Below are 12,402 nucleotides of genomic sequence, written 5' to 3' on the forward strand. Positions count from 1 at the left end.
CTATGTAAAATTTATTGCAATTATTGCAATTGATTTTATACACACCGCATCTTTCATGTATCTTCAATTTATCCTTAGCCGAATTTAACAAGCTCCTAAGTTGATATTTACTATTGGTTTCCGATGTCCGAATATTGTGTTTCCTTAGTTGTTTATTTATCAAGTTTGTCCAGTGATGATCATAACTTAAAGATGCCCATGTTGTTTTTTGTTCCTCCAATATCCTGTTCTGTTTAAATAATGTGCTCATATTCTCCTGCTCAATTTTTCGTTTTTTCTTCCTAATGAGTTTATTAATACGTTCAGTAGAATAACCGTTCTTCACAGCCGTGTCCAAAATGAAGTTTACTTCTGATCTAAAGTCGTGTCTGTCCATCGGTGTGGTTAGCATTCTATGGATCATAGAGTTGAACGCCGCCATTTTATGTTTCGTTGAATGGTACGAATCCTATGGAATTTATCTTTGTGTTGTTGTTTTCTTCCTATATATCTTGAATCCAATTTTTTCAGAATTTCTTTTCACCTGTATGTCCAAAAAAGGTAAAACTCCATTTTCCTCAATTTCAAATGTAAATTCAATGTTTCTATATAATTTGTTGATGCATCTGTTTATATTCTCCAGTTCTTCCTTGTCCACTATCGCGAAGACGTCATCAACATACCGCATCCATACTCTAGGCATCAGAGAATCCCCCTCCATTCTTTTTTCCAATTTGGACATAAATAATTCTGCGATAAATGGTGAAAGTGGATTGCCCATCGATACTCCCGACATTGTTCTGTACATCTCGTTTCTGAATTCAAAGTAACTGTCCTCCATGCAAAGTCTTGCTAATTTGTGGTATTCTCTTACTTTGTTGCTCCAATTTTCTGTTTCTCCTGGTTGTGTTGATAACCATACTTTCAAATATTCAAGAGCTTCGTTAACTGGAACATTGGGAAAGAGCGCTTTGACATCGAACCATACCATTAATTGATCAGGACCAATCTTTAAGCGATTCGTTTTTCTATAAATTCCTCTCTATTCTTAATAGAACAGGAACGAAAATCCATTTCCCCAAATCTTTTCACGAGCCACTTCGCAATTTTGTATGTTGAGGCGCCGTTAGCGGAAATGTTCTCCCTGAACTGCTCACCTTCCTTGTGAATTTTTGGTAGACACACCAGTTTGAGAACTGATGGGTTCGGCATCGTCAAGTCGTTGATGTTAAAGTCCAGAAACTTGCACTCCTTTAAAGTTTTCTTAGCCTTCATTGCTGATTCCTTTGATAAAGTGCGTATGTAGCGCACGAAATATATTAGAAAAAAATAATAAATAAAAAATAAAGAATTATATTATATTATAATAATTATCAACCATTGGAAAAAAATTTTTTGAATTATAAATTAGTTTTTTTGCCATTAAATAATTTTTTTGCCATGATTATAAATCAAAAATTTGCTGGTTTTAAATTTTTATTGAAAGTTGGTATTGTACTTCGAAAAAAAGCAACGTAAACTAAAAATAATTAAAATTTAAAAAATTTTTATACATATTTTTTAACCCTATAATATCTAATTACTTTTTTTTTTTACATAAATTTTAAAATTTAAGAATTGTTAAGAAAAAAATAAATATTCTAATTTGCACAAATTCCAACTCAAGCTTTATAATATTCAAATAAAACTATAATTTTCCATTTCATTAATTTTAGCTTAATAATTTAATAATTTAAGAATTCCAAAAAAAGAATTCTCAGTCTCATTAGGCTTAAAATTTAGATAAGGAAAAATGACAATACTAGGATGGCCGTGCCTAACAACTACACTTGTGAGAATTAAATTCCTCTTATGAAGGAGGAATTGATGATATTAATGGATTCCTAAACGAATAATGTTTACAGGTATATCATTATTCGCTTCCATTTGTAACACATAATATGAAGTTGGCATTGATAATTCTCGACTCTAAAATGATATTATTTTGTTGTAAGTTTGTAGAATCGTCAGGCATGATATTATGTCTGATTAATAACAATTAGAACCTTTTACAATATTTACACCAGGTTTTTTAAAATTTGATGATGCTTTCTATAGATATTATTCTGCACTTTCTTTCGAAAGCTACATGATCTCTTTACTTTTCTTCAATTAAATTTTTCCATATTATAAAATCGAACTGATTTCTTAAGCAGTGTTTATGAACATATTTTTTACTTAACTTTTTGCGTATTTTATTTGTCATGTTCTGTCATTTGCTTATAAAGGAATTCTTTTAAGAACAAAATTCTACAAGAGTTGGCATCTGATAAAAAATACTTTATGAGAATTAAAATTTTTTATGACTAGCTATGAGAGTAGCAGAATTTTTAACACTACAAGTGCTAAGTCTTTGTTATAAGAACATTACGAGAGTTGCATGAAAACAAAAAAAAGAAAAAAAAATTATGAGAGTATTCGAGTGTGGCATGACAGTTTTATGAGATTTTTGGTAAATTTTTTAGGATATTACTCTTTTAAATTGTTACTTGTGATGTTATTCCGTTTGGTGTGAATATGCTCTCTAAGTGATCCGGAAATAATTCGGCTTTCTCTATATTGCTCACCAAACTGCTATTTGCTTTTATCAGTGGCGAAGCGTGCTTAATCGATCTATTTTTGCTCTTTGTCGACTTTCATAAGAAATAATTCGTTTCCTTCGTAGCTAACACGTTCTTTATATAATTTTCATATATTGCCGATGTAAGTTCTTGGATTTTCCTTTCAACCACCTGGGAAAGTCAGTTTAAAACAGTTTCATAATCAGGGTACCTATCTTTAGGATAGCTATGTTGTTAGGATGAGTGTTCAAAAAGACTTTAAATAATTCTGTTTTGTTTGCGATACCGTTGCAGTTCGAAGTTAAAATCACTTTGCGGCATCATCTTCTTATTTTATTTGTTTTTGTATTTTTATCAGAAGACCTACCTTCAATGGCAGCCATACCTTCAAAGGTTCATTGGTGATTTTACCCATTATCACAATCATGTTTTGCAACATTGTTTCCAAGGCCTCAATATTCTCTTCACTTCACGTTGACAATTAACTTACACCTAGAATTTTATAACTCCTACATTGTAAGTCATCTTTTATACCTTCCGGCTTGCATGTAGGATGAAGATTTCTTGCCATAACTTTGACCGGCTTCTATTTGATTGTAATCAACCACATTACTAATGATAACAGTGGATGACTTGAAATTCCTGACAGTATCATTACCGCCTTTCGAATGAGGAACACCTGAACCCTCCACATTTTTCGTTGGTTGAACTACTTCCGTTGATGACTCTGCCTTTCTCTTTTGACCTCTTTTGCTTAAGAATACAATCCGTCTGTCCTTGTCTGTTGAGTCTATAATTCTATGTTGCTCTTGATGTGTAACCGGTTTCTCACTCGGTGTATTATCTTTTGGCATAGTGCTCCTTTTTTAGTTTCTCGTTTTCTGCCCTTCACTTTTTAAGGCAAAAACTGGAAAGCTTCACTTTTTAAGGCCAAGCAGAGACACTCTAATTGCGCAATGGATTTAATTGCGAAAATCTCAAAAGAATTTTTATTTTGTTTTATTGCTTTTATTAATCAAAAAGTTTTATAACGTTTTATTGCAGTTACCTTAAAAGTTTGTTAAGAGTTTTATTCGTTTTCTCAAACTTCAAATTTTTGGTCAAAATTCAGCTTCATCATAGTTCAAAGAAGATCATATTCTTTAATTTTTTGTTATGTATTGTCACTTATTTAAAGTTTATTGCAGCTGAAATTTGTTATTGAAATTGACTATTCTCACTAATTATAAGTTGATTAAAGAAAAAAGAAACATACTATTAATGGTATATGACTATCTATCCCTATATTTTCAAATTTTGGCTGTATTTCAATATCTTTGCAGGCGATTGTATCGTTACATCGCGTTATTTCAAAAGTAATACACTAAAATTTTAAGCAAAAAAATCAAAAAAAGATTTAAAACAAGTAAAAAAAAATCAGAAAAAGACTCTCATTGATCTCACATACTTTTTAGCACTTTTCCAAAAATTTTTTGAAAAAAAGTGCTTATTAGTTTCACTCTGTCCGTCCGTGTCTGTTTACAAATCATCTACACCCTTGAAGATAGAAAGCTGAAATTTAATACGCACATAGATCTTCACTAGAAACTTATTTCCGTAGAACAAAATTTTTACCTATGAAGGTCCTATGAAGGTAGATTTGTAGATTGTAGATTCTAAGGGAACCGAGTGGGACAGGAGCATCCCCCCAAGCCACCGCAGCCATTTTTGACTTATTGTAGCCACCCCACTCTCCCGTCTATAATATCCCCGTCCCAATCACAAAGCCGGAGATATCCCTAAGGGAGTTGGACAATAGTTCCCGAACATTTAGGGACCCATGTCCAAGACAATTGCGGCGCCGAACAGCCAGTGCCGGACAGTCGCAGAGAATGTGCACGGCGGTCTCATCGCCACCCCCACAAAATCTGCACAGGGGGGAGCTCGACTTCCCCAGCCTATGCAGGTGGTATTTCACCGGGCAGTGCCCCGTGAAGAAATTCGCAATAGTGCGAACCCGGCTCCTGCTCATCCCCAGCAACTACGCAGCGAATCCGCCACACCACAGAAAGGCAGCGGCTGCACAAAGGCAGCCCCAGATCCCCTCCGCGCCAACTCATCGGCAACTTCGTTGCCCGCATGGCCACTATGGCCCGGCACCCAAATGAGCATCACTCTGTTTTCCGATGCTAATTCCATAAGTGCAGCAAGGCAGCTCCAGACCAGCTTGGATGTAACCTGAGCTGAACGGAGCACCAGCAGCGCAGCCCTATGTCTGAGAACACATAGATGGTGCGGTTTCTATACCCCCTTTCCAAATTGATTCTCAGACAGATTTCTATTGCATGTATTTCGGCCTGGAACACTGTGCAACACGGGTCAAGGGTTGCATATACATGCGTGTCCGGGCGGACACCGTATACGCCCGAGCCCACACCCGACTCCGTTTTGGACCCGTCCGCATACCACACGCTCGAACCCGACCTAAGTACCGGACCACCCCGATCCCACGTCCATCGATCAGGAAACAGAACCCTGTACTTGTGGTCGAAGTTGTACCGCGGCAGACAGGTATCTGACATGGTTATCCTTAGAATCGGATCGCCCTCAATGAAGTCTCTGTGAGTTCTGTGGGCCAACTTTAGCCCTGCCCCGTCCTCGCCAGAGAGAAGTCGGTAAGTCACCAGCCGAGCTTCCCTCAATATATGGAGGTGCAGTGGCGGCAATCCGATCATCACCTCCAATGCAGCGGTGGGAGCCGTCCGCATCGCCCCGGTCACTCCCAGGCAGGCCAGCCTCTGTAGCTTTTCCAGCTTGGCCCGCACACCCGCCTGCTGAGCCTTACGGCACCATACAATCGACGCATAGGTGACAATGGGCCTAGCAAGGGCCGTATATAGCCACAGTGCTATTCTGGGACTAATTCCCCAGGTCCCCCCGATGAAGCTCCTACACGTCCACAAGGCCGCCGTAGCTCTCCCGATAACTCTATCGATATGGGTATTCCAAGAGAGACGATCATCCAGGGTTACCCCCAGATACTTCACCTCCCTCGAGTAACTAATACGTTCACCAAACAGAATTGGGCTCGTTAATCTGTCCCTGCTTCTGCGTCTGGTGAAGGCGACCAAAGTGCTCTTGCTTGGATTTATATTTAACTCAACGCCTTTGCACCACCTTTCCACAGCACGTAAATTTTGCTGTGGAAGATCTGAAATAGTGCTCTCAAATTTTCCCCGTACGACGAATGCCACATCGTCAGCGTATCCCCAGACACGCGCCCCGGAGCCCCTGAGAGCAGCTATTAGATCATCCACTACAATGGACCACAGGAGGGGCGAAAGAACCCCGCCCTGCGGACATCCTTTTGCAGCGGAGATGAAGAGTATATCGTCAGCTATGGTGGACTTAATAATCCTATCCTGTAGCATCCGATTGACCCATCTGCTAGTCGTCGCATCAATCCCTCGTTTGTGCAACGACTCACAGATGACATGATATGGGATGTTGTCAAAAGCTCCCTCTATATCAAGGAAGCAGCCAACTGCTACCTCCCGCACTTCCAGTGAGTTTTCAAGGACCCCCACCAGACCCTGCAGAGCGAGTACAGTAGACCTTCCCGACTGATAGGCGTATTGAGATTCATGCAAGGGATTGCTTCCCAGTGCACCGTCCCGTATAAATCTATCAATCACCTTTTCCATTGCTTTCAATAGAAAAGAAGTAAGGCTGATTGGACGGAAAGACCTTGGGTGGTTGCTTGGTCGCTTACCCACCTTCGGAATATACGTCACTTTAGCCACCCTCCATGCCTGAGGGATGTAACCCCACGCATAGCTGGCGCGAAAAATTCCCAACAGTGCTCTAGCGATATGTTGGAAACCCCTCTGCAAAAATGCAGGATATATCCCGTCATCACCTGGAGATTTGAAGGGCCTGAAAGAGAAAACAGCCCATCTAATCCTGCCCATCGTGAAGACTAGACGGGATCGTTGCCAGTCATCCCTCCTGGGCCAGGGTGCCCCCGGTTCGATGACTGCATTTGAGTGATTCCGAAGAATCTCCGAGTCAGGAAAGTGCGTTGACGCCATAAGCTCCAACGTCTGCCTTCCGTTCTCAGTCATGGAGCCATCAGGACGTTCCATTAGGCCCAACCTGCTAGCATACTTTTTGGAAAGCACCCTGTGAAGACGCGCACTGCTGGGGAGTTCATCAATGCCCTTGCAGAACGCCCTCCACGAGATTCTCTTCGCTTTCCTAATTTCTTTATTGTATTTTGTGAGTGAGTCCTTATACTCTTCCCACGAACCTGACGCCTTGGCCTTATTGAATAGCTTTCTGGTCTTTAGTCTAAGCCTTGAAAGCTCCTCATTCCACCACGGGCACTTCCTATTGCTCCGCCTCGGCTTAGCACGGCAGCTCCCGTGATAGGCATTAGTAATAGCCGCCGTCAGGGCCTCGCTGGCCAGTTCGATATCCATCACCGTTCTGACAGAAGCAGGAACGGATCTAATCCCATCCATAAGATGTCAAGGACCTCTTCCCTAATTGCATTTATGAATGTCGGCCTATTGCCTTCATTCATAATCATTAATTTATTGCTATATATAAATTCAAGTAGGCACTCACCTCTTTTGTTTATATTGCTGCTTCCCCAGACGGTGTGGTGGGCATTGGCATCACTTCCTATTATAAGTTGGAAGTTCCTCCTTCCACAAAAGTCCACTAGATCCTTCAGTTGCTCGTCCGGGTGGGCACAGTCCCCCGGGAGGTAGGATGAGCACACAATGAACTCTGTCCAGCCCCCGCAGGACTTCATCTTCACCAACGCAGCTACCTGATCCTTAGAACAGTAATCTGGAATGGGAAAATACGTTAGCTTTTTACTAAACAAGATGCAAGCCCTAGGCCTGCCCCCAGTTGTATTATCATACAATAGCTCACCTGTTAGGCCCTTAACCTGATCCTTCACTATGTAAGGCTCTTGGATAAGGGCGATATCGAGGTGATCCTTCATAAATCTATGAGCCAGAACATCAGTAGATGCCCTAGCATGCTGTAGATTTATTTGGATGCACCTCACAGCCATATTATTTCCTCCGGCTCTTGTCTATGGGCTTTGGCCCTTTAGACAAAGGCTTTACATGAGCCTTACCTCCCATTGTCGCCTTTTTACACATCTTGGTGGGCGCCTGCCCTGCCACAGCCTCTTTTGCCGCCCCAGGTGCTACGCTAGCCCCTCCAACAGCAAATACCGAAGCAGTTCCGGGCTTCCCAATGGGCTTGAGCCCTTTTGGTTCCCCGGGACGCTTGTATTTGGCGTGCTGGTCGATGGTTCTTCCGTTTCCCTTGCCGCCATTATCGGAGCGACTTCAGACTTTCCAATGAGTTTTGGCTCTTTTGGTTGGCCTGAAGTGCTCGTCGTTGTCGCGGTGGGCACTGGTTTTTTATTTTGTCCTGCCCTGCCACCAGCACCTTGAGAGGATTTTCTTCCTTTAACCCGAACGGTAACACGGAAGAAATTCAGGAAAAGTCGGAACTCCGCTTTCCGTAGATCTTCCAATCCGGAATCATCCACGGAAAAAGTGATGGAGCAGCCCCCGTCCTTTTCCTTATCCATCCTCAGCACCCTCCAGGAACTTATCTTGAAACTGGGATTTTGTTTCCCTATCCTACTTAGAAATTTGTCCCTGGAGAGACTGACGGTTGTCTCGTCCTTTGGTACGTAGGTGACGCAGACATGCTGTTTGGGCATGTTGTCGCCATCCAGTACCACGACATCGCAACCGTCCCAAGGCTTTATCTTCCTGCAGACGCTGGTTATCCACTCCCTGGTGTTTTGATTGTTGCATGTTACGGATATCCATCCGTCCCTTTGCAACGCTGCAGTGAATTGTGGATGAGAGTCCACAACCCTATCCATTTCATCCATGATGGCTACTTTGATTTTCCCCATCTGGACTTCGGATAGCCTTTCCTCTGGATGCAGTCTATGAGTGATGGCCACCTTGACCTGCGCTACTGCATCCCGATAAGAAGTCATTTTCGGGTTTTGTTGAGGAATGTTCCCAGGGACCTTTTACTCAACATTGCCCTTCATCGACCTCTTCTTTGAGGGCCCTGCATCAGGGGTGTTGCTTTCCGACCTTTCCCTCTTTTGGGGATGGTCGGCCACAACAACCGATCCGCAGGCCTTCAGCTTTTCCAGCCTTTCCTTCTCATATCTGCGAGCTTCCTCTGGGGACATGCCATCCCTTATATAAGCCGCGATACGCCGCTTGGATGCACCAGAGAAATATTGTTTTTTTCCCCTGATGTCCAACCTTTTCAGGTCCTCCTCAGTTTTTTGGATAATAGGTCCAAGAGGATCCTGATTATCCGTCTCCATCGGAGGCGCCGCCTTTCCCTCCACTGGCGTGAGAAGGAGTTCCTCCTCTGCGTCAGTCAAGAGAAGCTCTGGTTCCGAAGACCCTTGAGCATTACGTGGTTGTATGTTGTCCTTAGTGTCGTTGTTGTCACTGTTGTTATTTGTCTTGTTGTTGTTGCTGTTATTTTGCATTTCTGGTCCCACGAGTAGCGCGGGAAAGTAAAGTCACCCATGGCAGAGCCCGGCATACCATGGGAAGGCTCATTTAAACTGGAGGGCGCCTGGTATCCAGAGTCCGCATACTAACGACTAAGCTCCCCCTTAGCCACGCAGTCATCGGCATATGCTGTTCCACCTTGACTTGGGACGCCTGTCGTCAGCTGACGTATAGATATAGGGCTGAAACTCACAAAGCAAGAGGCTCGCCGCGAGACATGACCACGACACGAACGTAACTTTGATCGTTTCAATCACCCCTTTATCCTCCGCCATTACCGGGGCCCACCACTAGGAGGTGACAGTGCGGTTTTGGGCCCCCCTATGAAGGTAAAAATTTGTAAAATTTTTTACAAATTGAAATTTGTAAAATTTGAATTTTTGACACCTATATTTCCGAAACCGCAAGCTTTTACAAATTTCTATAAGGGCAAAAAGCTAACGGCATTCCATGACATTAAAAAAGATAATTATTTTTCTTAACTCACGCAATTAACCCCTAAAAATGAGCTTTATGTTAACCCCACTTTATATTAATTTTTGCTTTATTTCAAAGACTGCATATATGCATCATCCTAAATATATGCAATGCTAGAAATAGTTTTGTATATGAATGAAAATAATTTTAATAGTGTGATAGGTATACTAGACTGTGTTTAAAAGCAGTATTTTCACGAATTGTTGAAGGGAAAAGTGCTACAATACAAACCTTTGGTTTGACCCAACTTTATTTCTTACAAATTTAGTTAAAGACATTAAAGTGTCTATTAAATATTAAATGTAACCTTGTACAACTGAAATATTGCTAACACCTTTAACATAATGTTGCATTTTAAAAGTCTTTTTGTTTTATAATTGATTTACAATTGTTGCCTTGGCTTTTATATTGTTTTAGTAGCATTTATATAATTTGTAAAAAGTTACATTTAATTCCATAAATCCGATAAAACGTAAAAACTATCCTAAATTTATTCAAATTTAAAACTTTATTAATATAATTAAAAGCATTTAACATGTAACAATATAACATGCATGTATATTTAAATATCGGGAAATATTAAATATTTAGTTAATTAAACATTAATTCCTTTTATTTACAGTATGAAAATGATACAAAATTGCAAACTTTGCCTGATGATGCTATACGAACTTTATCTCATAACGAAAAGGATATGGTAGAAGCACGGATGAAAATTCGCAAAGATCATTTAAAAGAAAAGTGCAAAGAGCATGGACTGAATAAAATTGGTGAGTTGTTGTTACTGTCAACTGTTAAATTCCCTTGTGTCAACTTCACCTGAATCTTGTTGACGTTGTTTTTACCGACCGTATTCTGTATACAATAGGTAGGTTATGTGATGGCAACAAATTTTGCATATCGAGTTTTCGGTGGGAATACAATTCTCCATAGTAGGGAAGTGTAAGTTAACTATTTTTAGCAACCTGTCGGTCTGTGGGTGCACGCGTGTATCTCAAGTTCTGTTGAACCGATTTTGATGAAATTTTATATGTAAGTTTTTTTCCACCATGGCACGGATTCATCAATCTTTTTGGATATATCAGGCCTCAGGAACTGAACTTTTTAGCGGGCCTGTTTTACATTTTTGGACATTTTGAAAAAAATATCCAACCGATTTTCTTGAAATTTCATATATGTATAAGCTTTGCTCGACCGTCGGCAATAATTCCTAACTTTTGGAAGAAATCAGGCATCAGCAACTGGGCGTTTACTACTGGCCAAATATACATTTTTGCGTATATAAAGAGAAATAATCAACCGATTTCATTGAAATTTAATATTTAAATTCCTCGTATTAAAACAATGAACATACAAATTTTTTGGAAAGATCAGTGCTCGAAAACTGATTTGCGGGCCGATTTTACATTTTTCACCATATCTATGGAACGAATTGATGGAATTTCTCGAACTTTGATATTTAAGTTCTGGTTGTTACCGAAACTAACTGGCGAGCATTTCAGTGAATTCGGATAGCACAAAACGAAACTCTACTAAAAGCCAAATTTACATTTTTCTAGGTATGGAAAGAAGTATTTAACAGACATTTTTATATTATGAATTTTACTAATACAACACCATAGTTGCAAAATTAATAAGAATGTGCTTATTACACTAATAATTTAACTTAATGGAAATTTTTTCGCAACTGCAGAACAGATGGATGACGTAATCAAAGGAACGAGTTAAAGGCAGAAAAATTAATTAAAAAATTTTTCTCCTCGAACTGGACTCGAACTAGTGACCTACCGCTTTCTAGGCGGACGCTCTACCAACTGAGCTACAGAGGCATGAAGATTCTCTACATTGCTTATACTATAATTCACATGATTACTAAGTATTTGTTTTGTTCACATTGATTGCTACATACAATTTACTATTGAAACACACAATTACAAGAACATATATATTTATAGGATTGTGCCTATTGTACTAATTAAATTATGAATTTTACTAATACTACATCATAGTTGCGAAATTAATACGAATGTGATTATTACACTAATAATTTAACTTAATGGAAATTTCTTCATGCAACTGCAGAACAGATGGATGACGTAATCAAAGGAACGAGTTAAAGGCAGAAAAATTAATTAAAAAATTTTTCTCCTCGAACTGGACTCGAGCCAGTGACCTACGGCTTTCTAGGCGGACGCTCTACCAACAATAGTATAAGCAATGTAGAGAACATTTCGTCGGCAATTTCTTCATGCCTCTGTAGCTCAGTTGGTATTTTCTTTTATTAATAAGTCGATTTATTAATAAAAGACCTTGTATCAATAGCTAAAAAGTAAGAACTGCAAAAATAAGGCAAAAATATAAGGTATACTAAAAATTTTTGTTCGAAGTAATATAACTTCGAATGGCCCCCTGAATAACAAAGTTGATATCGTAGTGTAGGAACAGTTAAGAACTAGAGAAACTGATTATATTCTAAAACTCAAAAACAACTCAGAAAAGAGAAAAATCAAAAGTTCACCAAAAATGGAACCGCCACAAAAATAGAACTGGATAACATTAAAAAAAATCTGATGTGGTCAGCACATAAATGACCGCAATGTGTTTTGTCTAGTTAAGTGAAAGTTTTACAGAATATTATAAAAATGTCTATTAAATACTTTTTTCCAATTTTTAGGCCATTAGGAAGCTTATGGTTAACATACCTAGAAAAATGCAAATTTGGCTCTTAGTAGAGTTTCGCTTTGTGGTACCCGAATTCACTGAAATGCTCGCCAGTTCGTTTC

At 39.7% G+C, this 12,402-nt stretch overlaps 1 protein-coding gene across 1 annotated transcript in view; it reads left to right on the plus strand.

Moving 5' to 3' along the window:
- Positions 1-12,402, plus strand: part of LOC129613874 (carbohydrate sulfotransferase 11-like) — a gene marked incomplete at its 5' end in the record, with an annotated part of 64,106 nt that overhangs the window by 20,152 nt on the left and 31,552 nt on the right. Inside the window, one exon of the mRNA XM_055528179.1 lies at positions 10,242-10,389. Coding sequence (XP_055384154.1) covers positions 10,242-10,389 — 148 coding nt within the window. The remainder of the gene's footprint in view (positions 1-10,241; positions 10,390-12,402) is intronic.

This window comes from Condylostylus longicornis, unplaced genomic scaffold, assembly GCF_029603195.1.
Source record: "Condylostylus longicornis isolate FDR11 unplaced genomic scaffold, ASM2960319v2 ptg000094l, whole genome shotgun sequence".
NCBI lineage: Eukaryota > Metazoa > Arthropoda > Insecta > Diptera > Dolichopodidae > Condylostylus > Condylostylus longicornis.